This window comes from Sinocyclocheilus grahami, unplaced genomic scaffold (assembly GCF_001515645.1).
Source record: "Sinocyclocheilus grahami isolate Dianchi unplaced genomic scaffold, SAMN03320097.WGS_v1.1 scaffold63.1, whole genome shotgun sequence".
Taxonomy (NCBI): Eukaryota; Metazoa; Chordata; class Actinopteri; order Cypriniformes; family Cyprinidae; genus Sinocyclocheilus; species Sinocyclocheilus grahami.
In genome coordinates this window covers 584,898-603,772 of record NW_015505242.1, presented here as the reverse complement: position 1 = coordinate 603,772, position 18,875 = coordinate 584,898, and the positions used below count along the sequence as shown (strand labels likewise).

Here is an 18,875-nt window from a genome sequence, read left to right as displayed (position 1 = left end):
CACAATTGGTGGCTGACTAATTACTTTTTTTCCCCACTGTATATCTCTCTCTCAGACAGACCCCCACCCCCCAAAAAACACTTACAATTGTTAATAACAATAAAAAATAATATTAAATATTAACATTAATATTAATTATTGATAACCCTTTATAGACCCAGCATAACAGAACTGTAATGACTGCATAAAGCAATTGAATAACTAATATTCACTAAATATGGGTAAAAACTAGTAGCTGACACTACATAAATGTTAGATAAATAAGTGTAGCTAAATTTCAATTTCTATACATCTATAAAACAAAATGCATAGTAAAAACTGTAGCTGTAGGTTAAAAGTTTGACATATTACAAATTATATAACCTTTATCTTTGATTACTACTATATACACTGATTTTCATGTTGAAATTATAATGCATAAGTGACAGTAAAATATATAGGAGCAGCATATTTTGAGATTTGATATTTGGCTAGTTTTTTGATTGACCATCTTGCCATTTATTTTTTTCCACACAAACCTGGCAAACATGGGGAAAAAAAACTAACAAACCAAAAAAAAAAAAAAAACACCACATTAAATTTCAATTATGCTTTGATATAAAAATTACAGTATTTAAAAGCTCAAATAATTAATCTTCATTATTTTTCATGACTGCATCCTAACTGGTAGAAATGTTAAATTTTTCAAAAAATAAAAATAAAAAATAAAAATATATATACAGTGGGTACGGAAAGTATTCAGACCCCCTTAAATTTTTCACTCTTTGTTATATTGCAGCCATTTGCTAAAATCATTTAAGTTGAAACAATCGGTCATGTCCTCACAGTCACATTGTTCCAAACCTGTATGACCTACTTTCTAGACATATTCATCGTAATTACACATTAAAGAACTATTAGCACATTATTAAAGGTTTAGTTCACGCAAAAATGAACATTCTGTCATCGTTTAATCATGATGCTCCCAAAGCCCATAAGCCTTCACTTCAACATTGATATATTTTTAAATATTCCCAAACCACTTAAAAGTCCATGCTACCAAAATTTGCATGCTTCAAAAAGTATAAAAAGACATCATAAAGGTAAACCATACAAGCACAACAGTTTAAATCCCTTTATTATTTAAGGAACCGATTTTAATTTAGGCTTTTATTTACATAGACACGGATCAACGCACACAGCACATAAAGTATGGTAAACAAAAGGTCAAACATTTTGTTTACAGTGCGAAAAAGGCTTGTTCTTGCACATCACGCAAGCAAATCACCGTGGTTGAGCTTCTGTTTACCATATTTGATGTGCTCTATTTATGTGTATTAAGCAATGTCTATAAAGTAAAAACCTAAATTAAATCTGCTCTTCAAAATAATTGGGTATTTCCTAAAATTTTTCTTGAAAACTCTTGTCATGGCTCAAAACAAGAAGCCTATTGCTGTTAATGTTTATGTATCTTCCCCTGTAACTTACAGATTTCTTTGATTTTATCGTAAGAACTGAACTGACAGCTGTGGATTTAAAATCTGCCTGATCTTTTTTTTTTTTCTGTTGGAACTTTGTTAAAAAATCTCAATTAAAAAAAATATATACATTAAAAATAATAATAATTGTGTATTTTCAAAAGACTTAAACCGCTCAATTCATGTGGACTAGCTCTACAATCTCTCGTGAGCACATTTTGGTTGCAGGCTTTCAATGGCCAGACAACAATTATATATCATTTATAAATAATCATTTATGTTCCAAAGTCTCATGGATTTAAAAATGACATGGTAAGTAAATGACGACATTTTAATTTTTGGGTAAATGATTCCACTTTAAAAAATAAAAATAAAAAGACAGACAAAAAAAATAAAAAAGAATGAAACAAAGAAAGTGACATGGGTTTGGAACAACAAGTTTGGAACAACAGGTTAGTTTTTAATAATTAATCCTTCAAAATACTACAAGTATGAGTAAAAACAGCATAAATGTGAATCTGAACAAAGTTTTTACTGCCATCAACTATAAACCAGAAAAAAACAAAAAACAAACTGGTTATCAGTCTACAGGCCCAGAGTACAGTCTCATATGCCTGACATTACCAATAATAAGTAACCCTGGGGGAAAAGGCATTGGCACTGCTGTCTTTCTTAAACACAAAGACAGTATGGACCACCTCATCATGCCCTTTTATATCATAACACACTCCCCCCCCCAATTCTTAAACATACACATCTTTCTACTGCACCCTTCATCAAGCCCTCTATAAATACCCACTCCTGTAAAGTACAGTAAAGTATCAAAACAGCACCTTCCTGCAATGAAAGCTCTCTGCTGTATGTCAGGCTTTTTCCAAATCACGTTTGCCAAGTGAGAACACTGCTAAACTTAACCTGAAGGCACGAAAGCAGTGCTTCCGTCAGGTGTCAGGCAGAAAAAGATGTATATGACTTTCTTCTTTCAGACGAATCCAGTCGGAGTTATATTAAAAATTGTCTTTGATCTTTCAAGCCGTTTAATGCCACTCAGCGGGTGTTGCAAGCATCAGTCCAAAAGTAGTTCAATAAAAAGCGCCCATCCATAAAAAAAAAATTGTAATAAAAAAAAAAAAAAAAAAAAAAAAAAAAAAAAAAAAAAAACCACACCAACTTGGGGGGGGGAACTGGCTCAGCAGAAGGGACTGATGATTCAGAGATGGCAGTCCTCTACCGAGAGACTTAAGCTCCACTACCTGTGGATGTGAACTCAGACACTACAGAAAAGAATGTGTCACTGTAATACCTGATAGTCTGAGTCTAATTTGACAGAAGCTTCTCTGCTAAAGCGATCTCTTCCCAAGACGCTCCCTCTGCCATAGAGCCGGCTCGCACTGAGCGCTGAAGACGAGGAGGACGATGACAAGGAGGAAGAGCTGGAGACAGCAAACGGAAACCGACGAGATTTCGAATCCATCTCTAAACTGCACCCTGAGAGAAAGAGAGGCACAACATTACAGCCGTACACCCATGACAGCAGTCACCTCTAAATTCCATTTAAAAACAGGATTGGTAATGAGATGTTTCAGGCATGTCTTTATGTCATGTTCGTCCATAAACTGTTAAACATTACAAGTTGCCTCCAGCAGTATGATGGTTTTAGAGGAATAGTTCACCAAAAAAATGAAACAATCGGTCATGTCCTCACAGTCACATTGTTCCAAACCTGTATGACCTACTTTCTAGACATATTCATCGTAATTACACATTAAAGAACTATTAGCACATTATTAAAGGTTTAGTTCACGCAAAAATGAACATTCTGTCATCGTTTAATCATGATGCTCCCAAAGCCCATAAGCCTTCACTTCAACATTGATATATTTTTAAATATTCCCAAACCACTTAAAAGTCCATGCTACCAAAATTTGCATGCTTCAAAAAGTATAAAAAGACATCATAAAGGTAAACCATACAAGCACAACAGTTTAAATCCCTTTATTATTTAAGGAACCGATTTTAATTTAGGCTTTTATTTACATAGACACGGATCAACGCACACAGCACATAAAGTATGGTAAACAAAAGGTCAAACATTTTGTTTACAGTGCGAAAAAGGCTTGTTCTTGCACATCACGCAAGCAAATCACCGTGGTTGAGCTTCTGTTTACCATATTTGATGTGCTCTATTTATGTGTATTAAGCAATGTCTATAAAGTAAAAACCTAAATTAAATCTGCTCTTCAAAATAATTGGGTATTTCCTAAAATTTTTCTTGAAAACTCTTGTCATGGCTCAAAACAAGAAGCCTATTGCTGTTAATGTTTATGTATCTTCCCCTGTAACTTACAGATTTCTTTGATTTTATCGTAAGAACTGAACTGACAGCTGTGGATTTAAAATCTGCCTGATCTTTTTTTTTTTTCTGTTGGAACTTTGTTAAAAAATCTCAATTAAAAAAAATATATACATTAAAAATAATAATAATTGTGTATTTTCAAAAGACTTAAACCGCTCAATTCATGTGGACTAGCTCTACAATCTCTCGTGAGCACATTTTGGTTGCAGGCTTTCAATGGCCAGACAACAATTATATATCATTTATAAATAATCATTTATGTTCCAAAGTCTCATGGATTTAAAAATGACATGGTAAGTAAATGACGACATTTTAATTTTTGGGTAAATGATTCCACTTTAAAAAATAAAAATAAAAAGACAGACAAAAAAAATAAAAAAGAATGAAACAAAGAAAGTGACATGGGTTTGGAACAACAAGTTTGGAACAACAGGTTAGTTTTTAATAATTAATCCTTCAAAATACTACAAGTATGAGTAAAAACAGCATAAATGTGAATCTGAACAAAGTTTTTACTGCCATCAACTATAAACCAGAAAAAAACAAAAAACAAACTGGTTATCAGTCTACAGGCCCAGAGTACAGTCTCATATGCCTGACATTACCAATAATAAGTAACCCTGGGGGAAAAGGCATTGGCACTGCTGTCTTTCTTAAACACAAAGACAGTATGGACCACCTCATCATGCCCTTTTATATCATAACACACTCCCCCCCCCAATTCTTAAACATACACATCTTTCTACTGCACCCTTCATCAAGCCCTCTATAAATACCCACTCCTGTAAAGTACAGTAAAGTATCAAAACAGCACCTTCCTGCAATGAAAGCTCTCTGCTGTATGTCAGGCTTTTTCCAAATCACGTTTGCCAAGTGAGAACACTGCTAAACTTAACCTGAAGGCACGAAAGCAGTGCTTCCGTCAGGTGTCAGGCAGAAAAAGATGTATATGACTTTCTTCTTTCAGACGAATCCAGTCGGAGTTATATTAAAAATTGTCTTTGATCTTTCAAGCCGTTTAATGCCACTCAGCGGGTGTTGCAAGCATCAGTCCAAAAGTAGTTCAATAAAAAGCGCCCATCCATAAAAAAAAAATTGTAATAAAAAAAAAAAAAAAAAAAAAAAAAAAAAAAAAAAAAGTATCTCACACAGCTCTGGGGGGTGAATAATGTCCTCCTGTAGCGAATCAATGCGTTTTTGTAAGAAAAATATCCATATTCAAAACGTAATAATCACTTTAACGTATGCGCAAAGCCGACCTCATACGTCATCCGCCCGGAGCTGCTTCCGTGTACAACTGTTGGCGCAAGCTACATTAAAGGTATTATTAAATTTTGAATATGGATATTTTTTCTTACAAAAACGCATCAATTCGCTACAGGAGGCCTTTGTTCACCCCCTGGAGCCATGTGAGAATTTTTTTTATGGATTGGCACTTTTTATTTAACTTTTTTTTGGACTGATGCATGCAACACCCGCTGACTGGCATTAAACAGCTTGAAAGATCAAAGACTATTTTTAATATAACTCAGACTGTATTCGTCTGAAAGAAGAAAGTCATATACACCTAGGATGACTTGAGGGCGAGTAATTTATGGGCTAATTTTCATTTTTGGGTGAACTAACCCTTTAAGCCTGTACTTAGGGATGTAACGATTAACCGCCGAGCCAGTTGAAAATCGATTCAAATATGTGACGATTGAAATCGGTTGAGATGCTAAACAAATCGCAATTCATTTAGGGGCAGGAGTTTATATGAATGTATGTCTGAGGGGAACTTACGGTCTTTACAAAAGTTTAGATGGTATTTTTTCTTTTCATCTTGTCTCTGTATAACGCATATTAAAGTTCGTAAGTGCAGCGCTGCTTTGTTTACAGCAGAAACCAATGAAGCGCTTTAAGCGCCACCTGCTGGCAGAGAGTGAATCTGCGTCTCATTCAGCTCCGCTGTTTTACGCAGATATTTTTACGTATAGTTTCACAAACTGAAGTCAAAGTCGAAATTATACAGTCTAATTTAGATTAAAAACTGCTCATGTTGCATGTATGCAGCATCTTTGTTTGGATCAAGATTAAAATGCAGTGGTTGCCTCATTTTAAATGGAAAGAGCACAGACAAAGCCTTATTTTGTTTATATGAAGAGATTTCTTTTATTTGGGTTACTTATGTAGTTGATTTGGGGCTTGTTTTAAAATTTCTATTTAGTTTTGTTATTTACATTATATTTAAATTGTCATTTAGCAGACGCTTTTATCCAAAGCGACTTTCAAATGAGGACAATAGAAGCAATCAAAACCAACAAAAGAGCAGTAATATGCAAGTGCTATATTAGTATATTATAGTTATATTTCAATTTCACAAAGAAATGTGCAGCATTTTGTCCAAGCAATAATAAAAGGACACATTTAATCTATAATTTGTCTTAAATCTCATTTTGTAAAAAATAAAAATCGTGAATCGAATCGTGAGTTGAGTGAATCGTTACATCCCTACCTGTACTTGAAATGTGTACTCATTTAGATCCAGAATGTCGATGAGAATATATATATAGTAGGCCTCAGTTTTTAGACCGCTAAAGCACCAATTTTGTTGCATCAGTTTATATGATGCAGCTCGGTACATCTCTTGCATCATTTAAAACTTTCTTCTGCTGCTCTCTTCCATACAGCAATAGTGACACACAAAAAAAGCACAGTCTAACAACTTCTGCACTATATTCCAAGTATTCTGGAGCCACTTGATGACTTTGTTCATGGAACAGACACAAATTTGCCGTCACCACTATTCACAATCAGTTTATGGAAATGAAAGTCTAAGACAGTCTGGTGAACTTCTTTTCGGTTTGACGGAAACAAGAAACTCATGGGTTTCGAAAGACAGGAGAGTGAGGAAATAACACTTGTAAAAGGTACTAAAGGTGAATGACAAGCAGAATGAGAAATACATCAAAGGGGTCATATGATGCTTTTTTAAAGATCATTATTTTGTGTATTTGGTGTAACAGAATGTGTTGACATGCTTTAATGTTCAAAAAACATTATTTTTCAAATACTGTACATTATTGTAGGTCCTCTATGCCCCGCCTCTCTGGCATGTATGTAAGGAGAGGCAGAACAAAAACCATGTGGCTTTGTTTGCCGATTATGCAACAAGTGCAGGAACATTTAGTTAATTAAAACCAGGATTCTACACTCAACAAAAATTGTTGTTTTTTTTAAATCACAAAACAGTTCACTAATAAAATGAGGAGCCATTTTAAGTTAATGCCTTCATGCAGTTTCCTCATTTTGAGGTTTCTAAGCACACTAAAGCACATGTGTGCTCTTCATTGATTCTCTGTGCATCAGTTTGTACTTCAAATCTGACTATTTTGATTTAGATTTGAGTTGATATTTAGGATCAATCTTTCCGGCTTCCAGACCACAATGTTCAAGTCCTGTTTGATGCACTTGCATGAACTTGGCAGGACAAACAGCATGATTTTGATTGTAAACCACAGCTGATTTATATCAAACAGGTGAGATGTGATTTGCATTAGCCCAGCACAGCTCTCGGGTTCCAAGCACATAAAAAAGGCTCATTTATCCTGTACAAAAGACGGATTAAAGTCAAATAAATTAAATAAATAAAAGGACATGATCATGACATGCGCCACTGACCCGTTAAACTAGACGCTCTAGGTTGCATGTGATCCCAGGAGTCAGTCGCATTAATAAACCAGCACTCTGCCAGATGTCTAGGCCTTGTTTTTGTTAGCAGGACACTTCGTAACTACAAGAACAAAGCACGCTGGGAAATCGAATGCAATTAAACCGCAAGCGATTATATTCACACTTAGCAAACGATACCCGTTAAAACGCAGGGATTTCACCGTATTAAAACGCTCCGATTGGCATCACTTCCGTGTGAACTCACCTCTGATTTTCCGTCTCTCTGCCTTTAATATTAATGGCGTCCGTGTGTTGATATAGGGAGGGTCACGTGGTTTAAAGTGTAAGCGCACACCCGCAGGAAACGCGTACGTTGTTCACGGCGGCTGAGTGTCAGCTGCTCCAGCCAGTGAATGACAGTTTAGCGAAATACGGCCCGCCCTCTTTTCTCATTACCATCGACATGCTGCATGTAAATTATACATGTTAGGTTGTGAAATCCAAAATAAAATTAGAGGTGCCTCTCGAACATCTCCATTGGTATATACAGAAATTTGATCTTTGATCTTGGGGAAGATTAAAAAAAATGTAGCCTATAATTTAATTAGGTCAATTCTTTTTATAATTTGAAAAACAATTACACTATTATTAAAACTAATTAAATATATCCTCCTGAGATTTTTTTATTATTTCTTTTTTTTTGTCATTGCATTGGTTGGAGCATAAGAAAGAAATGGAGAAAAAACTATTTAAAAAAAAGTATTTATATTTTATTCTAGTATTTGGTGTAATGAAATATATTTATGTGGTTTAAGGTAAAAAAAACAAACAAACATTATTTTCCACATACTGTACACTATTGTTTATCCTCTATGCCCCGCCTTTCTGAAACGCATATATTTTTATAAAGCTCATCAGTCTAAAAAAAAAAAAGCGAGGTGTGCTCTGATTGGCCAGCTATCCAGAGCATTGTGATTGGCCGAATACCTCAAGCGTGTGACGGAAATGTTACGCCCCTCACCATACTGTGATGCCCTGTCCGGCCTGAGCTACACTCTTAAAAATAAAGGTGCTTCACGATGCCATAGAAGAACCTTTTTGTCTAAATGGTTCTATAAAGAACTTTTAACATCTGAAGAACCTTTCTGTTTCACAAAAGGTTCTTTGGGGCAAAAGAAGGTTCTTAATTTTCCATCTGAAATGTCAGTCTGTGAAATTAGCACGAGGTTTCAGCCACTTTTGTTTGCTCTATGTGATTGCAATTGGGATAATCAAGACGTGTCGCAATCCAAAACGTGCAAAAACACATGGTGCAGTTGACTTTCATTTTGAAGATCACGGACACTAAACCCGTACAAGTACATAATGTGGTGCATTCTCGCTAATGTTCTCTTGATTCATGTAATATTGCTGTATAAACATTCCTCCTTTTCCTTTTTTCTCTCTCTCTCAAGTGCCTGGGAATGTATAGAGAGCTGACAGTAAAAAATACCTGTTAGTTGTTTATTGTTTTCCAGTCCTCCAGGTGTATAGTGACTGCTGTGATTATCCGTGCTCCACCCAAATCCACCCTGCTGAGTGGAGATGGATGGCTCATGGGGGATAAAACACACTCGAACACACACTCTTGCATGTTACTGGGGTGTTGAGACGTGGCTATTATCACGGTGTTGCTGATGGCCTAGTTTTGATCATACAAAAAGGAGATTCCTCCGAATGTCTGACCCCGCTTGACGCCTAGAGATAATTTTCCATCTGAAATGTCAGTCTGTGAAATTAGCACGAGGTTTCAGCCACTTTTGTTTGCTCTATGTGATTGCAATTGGGATAATCAAGACGTGTCGCAATCCAAAACGTGCAAAAACACATGGTGCAGTTGACTTTCATTTTGAAGATCACGGACACTAAACCCGTACAAGTACATAATGTGGTGCGTTCTCGCTAATGTTCTCTTGATTCATGTAATATTGCTGTATAAACATTCCTCCTTTTCCTTTTTTCTCTCTCTCTCAAGTGCCTGGGAATGTATAGAGAGCTGACAGTAAAAAATACCTGTTAGTTGTTTATTGTTTTCCAGTCCTCCAGGTGTATAGTGACTGCTGTGATTATCCGTGCTCCACCCAAATCCACCCTGCTGAGTGGAGATGGATGGCTCATGGGGGATAAAACACACTCGAACACACACTCTTGCATGTTACTGGGGTGTTGAGACGTGGCTATTATCACGGTGTTGCTGATGGCCTAGTTTTGATCATACAAAAAGGAGATTCCTCCGAATGTCTGACCCCGCTTGACGCCTAGAGCACAGACAGCAGTGAGGCGAAATGACTAATTAAAGCAGACGTTGTTTTTGCATAAATCAAGGTCTGATACGGACTGACAGTTGGCGTGAAAATTTAAATAGATTTCCTGAGAAGGGAAAGGGAGAACAAATGCGAGCGTTCAGTTGGCATTATGCAATTTGGCGTTAGCCAGACAGGAAAGGGGAGGTCTGCAGGAAGGTGTTTTGAAATTAGATCATTAAAAAGAAGTTGAAGGTGAATAAGACCAAGAAATGCTTATAGCTTTGTCTCTTCATTTCGGATTTTCAGATGTCTGTCTTTGAAGGCACACAACAAAAGCCAAGCGCTCATTTTTCAGGTGGAACCTCGCAAAGGCTGGGCTCTACCTGATCTATCGTTGCACTGCTCTTTTGCACATTTTGAATTTATTCAATAACATCCCTGTTTTGTATGCCCTTGGCACTGATGCTCGTGGCCATAAATAGCTTCCATATGACATTCGGAACAGTGCATATATATGCACGATAAATCGCCGTGCTAGCATCGTTCCATTGAGCAGAATGTAATTGAGAACAGCACGTCAAGGCCAGGGAGAATCATTTATGCACACTCCTTTAATTTCAGAATAATTCTTACAACTGTTGTTTAAGGCGTCATTTTTTAAAGGGAATTTATGTTAAATATTTCCATTAGCGCCTTGCACTGTAGGCAGTATGATAATTTAAACAGTCACCCAAAAGGGTTATTAAATAATATTATCTTTACAAATGGAAGCAGGCACAGCCGCTGAAAGCTAATCTTGGGAAATTGATCAGCTGCACGGGCTGTCCTCTGTTTTTCCTTCCTTCCATCCATGAAAATGTACCTCTGTCTTTTTTTTTTTTTTTTACACACAGGATGGATGTTGCAGGGTTGCTTGACAGATCCTATTTTACTGGTCTTGGTGAACGCTCAATCTATTTTCCTCCCCCCCTTTATTAATCCTCCTAATGTTTTCTCTCCTCCTCCGGCGGCTGATGCACTCTTTGATATATCATTGCTGAAGGGAGCGAGGGAAAATGTCAATTACGACTGTTAAATGTGAACATTTAACTACTGTACGGATGTTAGAACCACTGCTGTAGTTTTATAAGAGGGCTGGTATGTTGAAGAGAACGAAAAGCGGATTTTCTCGGTTTATTGGTCAGGTTAAGATGAACCCTGCTACCACTTAAGGGAGCTACTCTCAAATAAAATCTAAAAAGTACTTTTTCTCCTCCAAACAATGCTTTAATGATAAAATTATGTATTTTGTCTCCTAAATGGAGGAATTAAAAGCTTCTTTGTGCTGTTCTCCTGTGAGATCTGAGCCTGACTTAGGAATGTTAGGAATGATTGCATCTCTATGAGAAGATACTCCATTTTAAAGCCATGACTGGATTCATTTTTTTCTCGTACATTAATGACCCCTTCCTGGAAATGAGTGTGTGTGGGGGAGAGGGAGATGGAGTGAGTAAGCGAGCGAGCGAGCGAGCAAGAGAACAAGGGCTGATGTCAGTGGTCTGTCACCTCTTATGTGGTTATCCCCCATGGATCTGCCACTCCATCACTTCCTCCTATCTGTTTACCTCATCGCAGCCATATTAACAAGACTTTCCCCACATAGGGATGATGCACCTACAGTAAACAGTAGAAAAAAATTAGGTTAGCATCGGTTCACATGCCTTTGCAGAAACATTACATCCAGAGGTCAAAGGTCAGTTTATGTGCAGCCGTTATGATCATGATCGCTATACACACTAATAATCATGACTAGGGCGCAAAATTAATTTATTTCCAATTGAGAACATTTTTTGACTGACATTGAAACTTTATCTTGCATTATTTTTAGTTTTTAATTATACAAAAATATTTTTGCTTCTTTTTTTCAACTTATTATTCTGTTGCAGCTGTCAACTGCACCTGTCTCAAAAGTGATTTTCTTGACACATTTGTTGTTTTGGGTGATTAATGCAGGGAATATTCCACATGGAATAGAGAGAGGGGAAAAAAACTCCTTCTGTCCTAAATACATTTTCCAGCAACGCAAAGGCTCTTGAGTTATTTTCTTTAGTAGACGGCTTTATGCATTTCATTTGAATCACACCCTTACATCAGCAAGGTCATATTAACATTCAATCAGTCAATTAAAACCATGTAATGCTGCAGTTTCTGATCAATTTACCAGCTAACTGCAGAGAAATTTCTTTTTAGTTTTGTTTAATTTTATATCTTGATAATGATGTAATGATTTGTAACCTGCTAAGCTGCACTAATATAAATGTTCATTTTAAAAGCCAAAATGAGAGTTTTTGTCTTCTAAATATAACTAAACACTTCCCCAGTCTTAAAACTGCTCTATATATATATGCTTAATCATTGAGTAGGTAGAGGAGACAGCCTCTGCCCTAGTCAGATATAAAAATGGTTTTCATTGCTGACTCACATACAGGTGTGTGTATATATCACCCCACAGTCTGTATTTTAACTCGACAATGAGCCATAATCAAGCGGCTTGCTGTCTCATTTGGAGTCAGATATATTAAGAATTTATGGCTGTATAAATTATGTAAACATTTAAAGGTCATCTCTTATTTATGGATACAAACAGCAGTGCTGACAGAGGAACAAACAGCTTAAATACCCAACAGAAACATTTCTGTTCGCATCGGTGATCGAAGCGATTCTACTCTAATTATCAGTTTCTGACGCGAGCATCAGTTGCTCCAAAGTCAGTCGGGAGAAAAACGCTCTTTACTCTTTTAAAACAGGCTAATAAGGCAAACCGAGAAAACTATTGTCTCTTTTGCACTGATTAGCTCTTTGCCTAGCGATTTTATGCAAGACTAAGTGAGAGGATCACAATTCAATTATTCCAGAAAGCAAAACCTTAAGGCCACCAAATTGCGTAAAGACACTATTTGAGTCTCTTGGAGAGAAATTTGTGTCATTGGAAATTAAACGCTTTTGTGGCGCTGGAAGGTTAGTGTTGTTAATGGTATTAGGGAATGTGGTGTTCGGAGATGATTAAAATCTGTGTTGAAGAGAGAAAGAGTGAGGGGTGAGAAAGAAAAGAGAAGGAAAAAAAATCAATAGCTGCAAGCACAGCTCCCACTCTAGATGGACATCTCCTCTGTCTTTATGCACCCTAATAGAAAAATAACAATTAAATCCAAATCTCCACATTAATTTGGTTTCCATCAGTCTCGGGGGAGATCGTCTTTACCAGTTATTATTCGCTAGGTTATTATATCTTCTAATCAAGCCTCTTAAGAAAAAGAAACAGCCCAATGGAAGAGACAGGCTGTGTTCCCTCCACTTCCCCCTCCCCCTCCCCCAGCAGGCTTGCATTGCACTCATTGTACTTGTGCTTATTATGTTTCAAATGACCGAGGTACGGCTGACATTCTGGCTGCATGCAGAGAGGCCCAGCCTCCGTTAATGACGCAGCTCATAGTCCTAAGAGCCTGAGCTCCTCACCCACCCACGCCCCAACCCCCAACACACACACACACACACACACACACACACACAGGCTCTAATGAAGAACCACCAACACAATTACAAACCCCAGTGTGCCTCTGCTGGAAGAGGGGAGGAGGTTATACACATAGTCACTCAGAGGGAGGAATATTGCCATCATGTGTGCACACATATATACACACAATTATGGCTTTTTACTGTGGCCAGGGTGGTCTTATGATCACAGATAAACATAGGCACATGGACCGTATGCACACATGTTAAGATGCACGTCTTGCACACGATCGTCTCATCTTATCCTCCCACTCTCCAGAGCGCTGATCCCTGGAGGTCTGCCTGCCTCTCCGTGTCCCTCCATAAGCATCCCTTTTCACCCAGCTTTAACTCTACAGGTGAGGAGGGGGGTCAGAGAGGATCAATGAACGCATGCATAAATTGGTAAATGAATGTGTGTCCTCTATACGCTCTGATGAATCCAAAAAGACCAGTGACTGGTTCTCCTTTGAACAATTTCAAATTTAGTTTCATTACACGCACATTAAAATGACAGAAGTGGTATTTAGCAATAAAGTCACAAATGGTCTAATTACAATCGGAATTACATGACTATAACACTAGTACTTACAGTAAATGTGCTTGACAGTTTGCAACAGGAGTTGTTACATGCATAAACATGTTAGTTATCCGCTGTTTTTCTTTTTAGCATTAACATGTTTATAGCACTCATTATCAGGGTTATTATAGTTAACCTAAACTAAAACTAAAATTAAAACTATTAAAAAATTGTTAATTGAAATAAATGTTAACTGAAGTAAAATAAAATAAACTTTTATTTCATCTAGTTGCCAAAACAACATTTCTATTTTAAGATTCTATATTAACATTTTATTTTAGTTTAACATGATGTACAAAAATAACTAATACTGAAATAAAAATGAATAAAAACTAAACACACATTTAGACGCATTTACAAAACTACTAAAAATAACCTAAAATAAAATGAAAATCAAAACATTTTGATAATAGCAAAATATTAATCATAAAAACTATAATAGTTTCTCAATGATGCTAAAATAACACTGCTCGTTATTAGTGATACCTACAAAAAGGAGAAACCAAAACTGGCCAAAATAAACGAATAAAAATAAATAAATTAAAAAATTTAAATACCTTAATATTATAATATATAAAATAAAACAATTATACATCATATATACACACACACACAAAATTAAATTCAAATATTTAAATGAAAATTAAGTGTGCACATTATATATAAGCATATTGTCTCAGTGAGAAAAACAGCTTTCCGCTTATCACACAAAGTAAAACCTCAATGCACGCAAGTCTCACATAACCTGAAGAGTTAAGCTAAACTCCGAACAGTTGCCCCTCTTTTCTCCCTCATGCTGCCCCCCTCTCCCACTAAGGAGTGGCAGCGTGTCCCTCCTCGCCCCCTTGTTGTTGTTTTCTCGCTCAATGAAATAATCTCCCACCCCCTTCATCCCTCACCCCATGCCACCCCCCTGGCCCAGTCTAGGTCAGAGGGCCCCCCTCAGCCTGTTGCTGATTGTGAGTGCAGCGGCAGGGAGAAAAAGCACACAATTAGGCACAGATGGCTGTCTGCCTCGTGGTGCCCAGCTCGGCTCCCGCTGCAAAGGGCCATTCTGCCGCCTCTCGCTTTGCCCGCAAGTGTAATTCAAATGAGAGATCAATGAGCGTCATACTAAAAGTAACAGATCCAATTATTCTGCCTTTTATTTTCTGTTCCTCCTGAGTGTCACGGGGGCAGATCCTCTTTTTTTTCTCTCTCTTCAACATGAGACGACATCAGCTCAAACGATGCCACTATCTTTCGGATTACGGAAATTCTGTTGTCAAATCGTAACATTATCACCTCGTCTCACTCCCCTGATGATTTGAGGGAAAATAGGGTCAGATTAGCCGGGTTAATCCATAATCCCTGAATTTAGCTATTGAAGTAACTGGAGACAAATGCAATCAAGTTTGATCATGCATCACTGTCTTGCGGTTTATCAGACAGCTTTTGAATGACAAGTAACCAATCTTAGAATTAAATTTCCATTTCACTGGATGCCAGATTATCAGATTTCCACTGCTCTTGTACAGCATAATGCCTTCACGTTCATTTGCAAGCACAATCTCATTAACATGTGATGCCTTGTAACTTTTATACAATACACGGTCATTTTGATAATTGATCATATATCTTGATTCAAACTTTTTATGCAATTTTTAAATAATGCTCAGGCATGATGCAAATATGGATTAATAATATCAATGATGAGTAAGAACTGACTGCATTTCTGAAATCGTCTTCAAAAAATGATAAATAAAAAATAAATAAATGAATGAAATGACATAAAACACAACCTAAAGCGTTAACAACAGCCTTTTCCGGCTCTTCCATCATTGACAGATGTTTTGTAAATAGTAAGCGATGCTAAAAAGACAGCGTGCAATGTGCATAATTCGGGCACTTCCACACTTTTGCCTTTTCACAGCGAATAAAAGTTTGCTCGTTTAAGTATTGTCCGCTGACGTCACTTTGATTCCTTGAAGTGAGGCAGAATAAACCTTGAAAGGACTCTCCTTCAATCTGCCGTTCGTAACTAACACACACACACACACACACACCGAGTCACTCACTCACACACACACACACCGAGACTCAATTACTGCCCAATTCCCTTCTTCATCATCTCCTGCTACACTGGCCTCTTCCAAAAGCAAATCGAAAAAGGAAAACAAAAAGCAACGTTACCTGAAGTGATACTTCGACCCCGATCGAGGCGGAATTACACGAAGTGTCAAAACTAAGGGTAAGTTTTGAATTTATTGAGAGCTGGATCAGTTATTTGATTGGAGAATCAATGTCGTGTCGCTGGCTGGCTTGATTTCTTAGCGAGGGCAGCTAACTCGATAGTTTCTTCAGGTTGGCTACGCGTGTGCCTCGAGCGCAAAACTTGTCAAAAGCATTTCAACGGCGTTGTCGGGAAAAGCCCATCGAGAGAAATATTCCGTTGCGACGGCGAATATAGCAAAACTTTACGAGTGGACGCAATGTTGCGCGCGGGGGTTGTGACTTCATAATAGCAATCTGCCTTTGTGCCCTCTCGCGTGCGCTTTAACTGCTACGTTTTTTAAATGTAAACTGTTGGTAAACACTCCTCAATGTATCCAAACATGTTGCAGAAGAGCACGCGCTTCCCCGTCGTTCATTTTGGTACGTAAAAATGTAATATTTGGCTTATTTGATGCGGGGGAGTCACTTGGAGGAGCTGACGCTACCTTTGGTCTGTTTAATGTCCGTCTCTCAGATGATGGCAAAAGCTAACAGCTCTTCATTGAGACAACATGATAAAAGCATTTACTTTATAATTCCTTTTGATAAACTCTGTTAAAAGCACACGGTTTGGTAGTTTCGACGGGGAAATCGCCTGCTCGGTAGGAGCGGGTCGCTGGCGTTGCGCTGGAGCGTCGCGTTGCTCTTATCTTTGTTGCTTCCTTAAAGAGCAGCAGCTGCCGCCTGGCCGAGTTGTTGAAATGTATCCCTTTGTGTATATTACAATATCCTCCATTTTTTCTGCCCTCTAAACAACAAGCCTCACGCCATCTTGGCTCATTTGAACCGGCGGAGCCGTGTGTTAGGACTCGAGCTGCACATGTCGTTACAGGCAGAAAGTTTAGAAATGTCTTGTGTGGCGGCGGTGACGTCATGTGAAGTTGAAGTAAAATGTGATGTTTTGCCAAGAAGGCGTCGAATTTGTTGTCTCGCTTGACATTGGTGCAACACTCTGTTTTCGGTTAGTTTTGGTGTCGGAATGACTCCAGTTGAATAAAAACAAACATTTTGATGTGATCTCGAGAATCTTACGCGGTGTTTAACGATCCGGTGTTTACAGGTGGATGAATGACATCAGCACCAGGCATGATGCAAATATGGATTAATAATATCAATGATGAGTAAGAACTGACTGCATTTCTGAAATCGTCTTCAAAAAATGATAAATAAAAAATAAATAAATGAATGAAATGACATAAAACACAACCTAAAGCGTTAACAACAGCCTTTTCCGGCTCTTCCATCATTGACAGATGTTTTGTAAATAGTAAGCGATGCTAAAAAGACAGCGTGCAATGTGCATAATTCGGGCACTTCCACACTTTTGCCTTTTCACAGCGAATAAAAGTTTGCTCGTTTAAGTATTGTCCGCTGACGTCACTTTGATTCCTTGAAGTGAGGCAGAATAAACCTTGAAAGGACTCTCCTTCAATCTGCCGTTCGTAACTAACACACACACACACACACACACACCGAGTCACTCACTCACACACACACACACCGAGACTCAATTACTGCCCAATTCCCTTCTTCATCATCTCCTGCTACACTGGCCTCTTCCAAAAGCAAATCGAAAAAGGAAAACAAAAAGCAACGTTACCTGAAGTGATACTTCGACCCCGATCGAGGCGGAATTACACGAAGTGTCAAAACTAAGGGTAAGTTTTGAATTTATTGAGAGCTGGATCAGTTATTTGATTGGAGAATCAATGTCGTGTCGCTGGCTGGCTTGATTTCTTAGCGAGGGCAGCTAACTCGATAGTTTCTTCAGGTTGGCTACGCGTGTGCCTCGAGCGCAAAACTTGTCAAAAGCATTTCAACGGCGTTGTCGGGAAAAGCCCATCGAGAGAAATATTCCGTTGCGACGGCGAATATAGCAAAACTTTACGAGTGGACGCAATGTTGCGCGCGGGGGTTGTGACTTCATAATAGCAATCTGCCTTTGTGCCCTCTCGCGTGCGCTTTAACTGCTACGTTTTTTAAATGTAAACTGTTGGTAAACACTCCTCAATGTATCCAAACATGTTGCAGAAGAGCACGCGCTTCCCCGTCGTTCATTTTGGTACGTAAAAATGTAATATTTGGCTTATTTGATGCGGGGGAGTCACTTGGAGGAGCTGACGCTACCTTTGGTCTGTTTAATGTCCGTCTCTCAGATGATGGCAAAAGCTAACAGCTCTTCATTGAGACAACATGATAAAAGCATTTACTTTATAATTCCTTTTGATAAACTCTGTTAAAAGCACACGGTTTGGTAGTTTCGACGGGGAAATCGCCTGCTCGGTAGGAGCGGGTCGCTGGCGTTGCGCTGGAGCGTCGCGTTGCTCTTATCTTTGTTGCTTCCTTAAAGAGCAGCAGCTGCCGCCTGGCCGAGTTGTTGAAATGTATCCCTTTGTGTATATTACAATATCCTCCATTTTTTCTGCCCTCTAAACAACAAGCCTCACGCCATCTTGGCTCATTTGAACCGGCGGAGCCGTGTGTTAGGACTCGAGCTGCACATGTCGTTACAGGCAGAAAGTTTAGAAATGTCTTGTGTGGTGGCGGTGACGTCATGTGAAGTTGAAGTAAAATGTGATGTTTTGCCAAGAAGGCGTCGAATTTGTTGTCTCGCTTGACATTGGTGCAACACTCTGTTTTCGGTTAGTTTTGGTGTCGGAATGACTCCAGTTGAATAAAAACAAACATTTTGATGTGATCTCGAGAATCTTACGCGGTGTTTAACGATCCGGTGTTTACAGGTGGATGAATGACATCAGCAC

The 18,875-nt window shown here is 38.1% G+C and overlaps 2 protein-coding genes across 2 annotated transcripts in view; one reads left to right on the top strand and one right to left on the bottom strand.

The window, feature by feature from the left end:
- The window catches only part of LOC107584818 (E3 ubiquitin-protein ligase MARCH7-like), a 22,121-nt gene extending 10,735 nt beyond the window's left edge, over nucleotides 1–11,386 (bottom strand). The window contains exons 1-2 of the mRNA XM_016271586.1: nucleotides 11,295–11,386; nucleotides 2,761–2,945 (exon numbers count right to left, since the gene is read on the bottom strand). Of these exons, the coding sequence (XP_016127072.1) occupies nucleotides 2,761–2,945; nucleotides 11,295–11,316 (207 nt within the window). The 5' untranslated portion in view covers nucleotides 11,317–11,386. The remainder of the gene's footprint in view (nucleotides 1–2,760; nucleotides 2,946–11,294) is intronic.
- Nucleotides 11,387–17,416: 6,030 nt separating this feature from the next.
- The window catches only part of LOC107584817 (bromodomain adjacent to zinc finger domain protein 2B-like), a 90,944-nt gene continuing 89,485 nt past the window's right edge, over nucleotides 17,417–18,875 (top strand). Inside the window, exon 1 of the mRNA XM_016271585.1 lies at nucleotides 17,417–17,771. The gene's annotated coding sequence lies outside the window, so the exon portion shown is untranslated. The remainder of the gene's footprint in view (nucleotides 17,772–18,875) is intronic.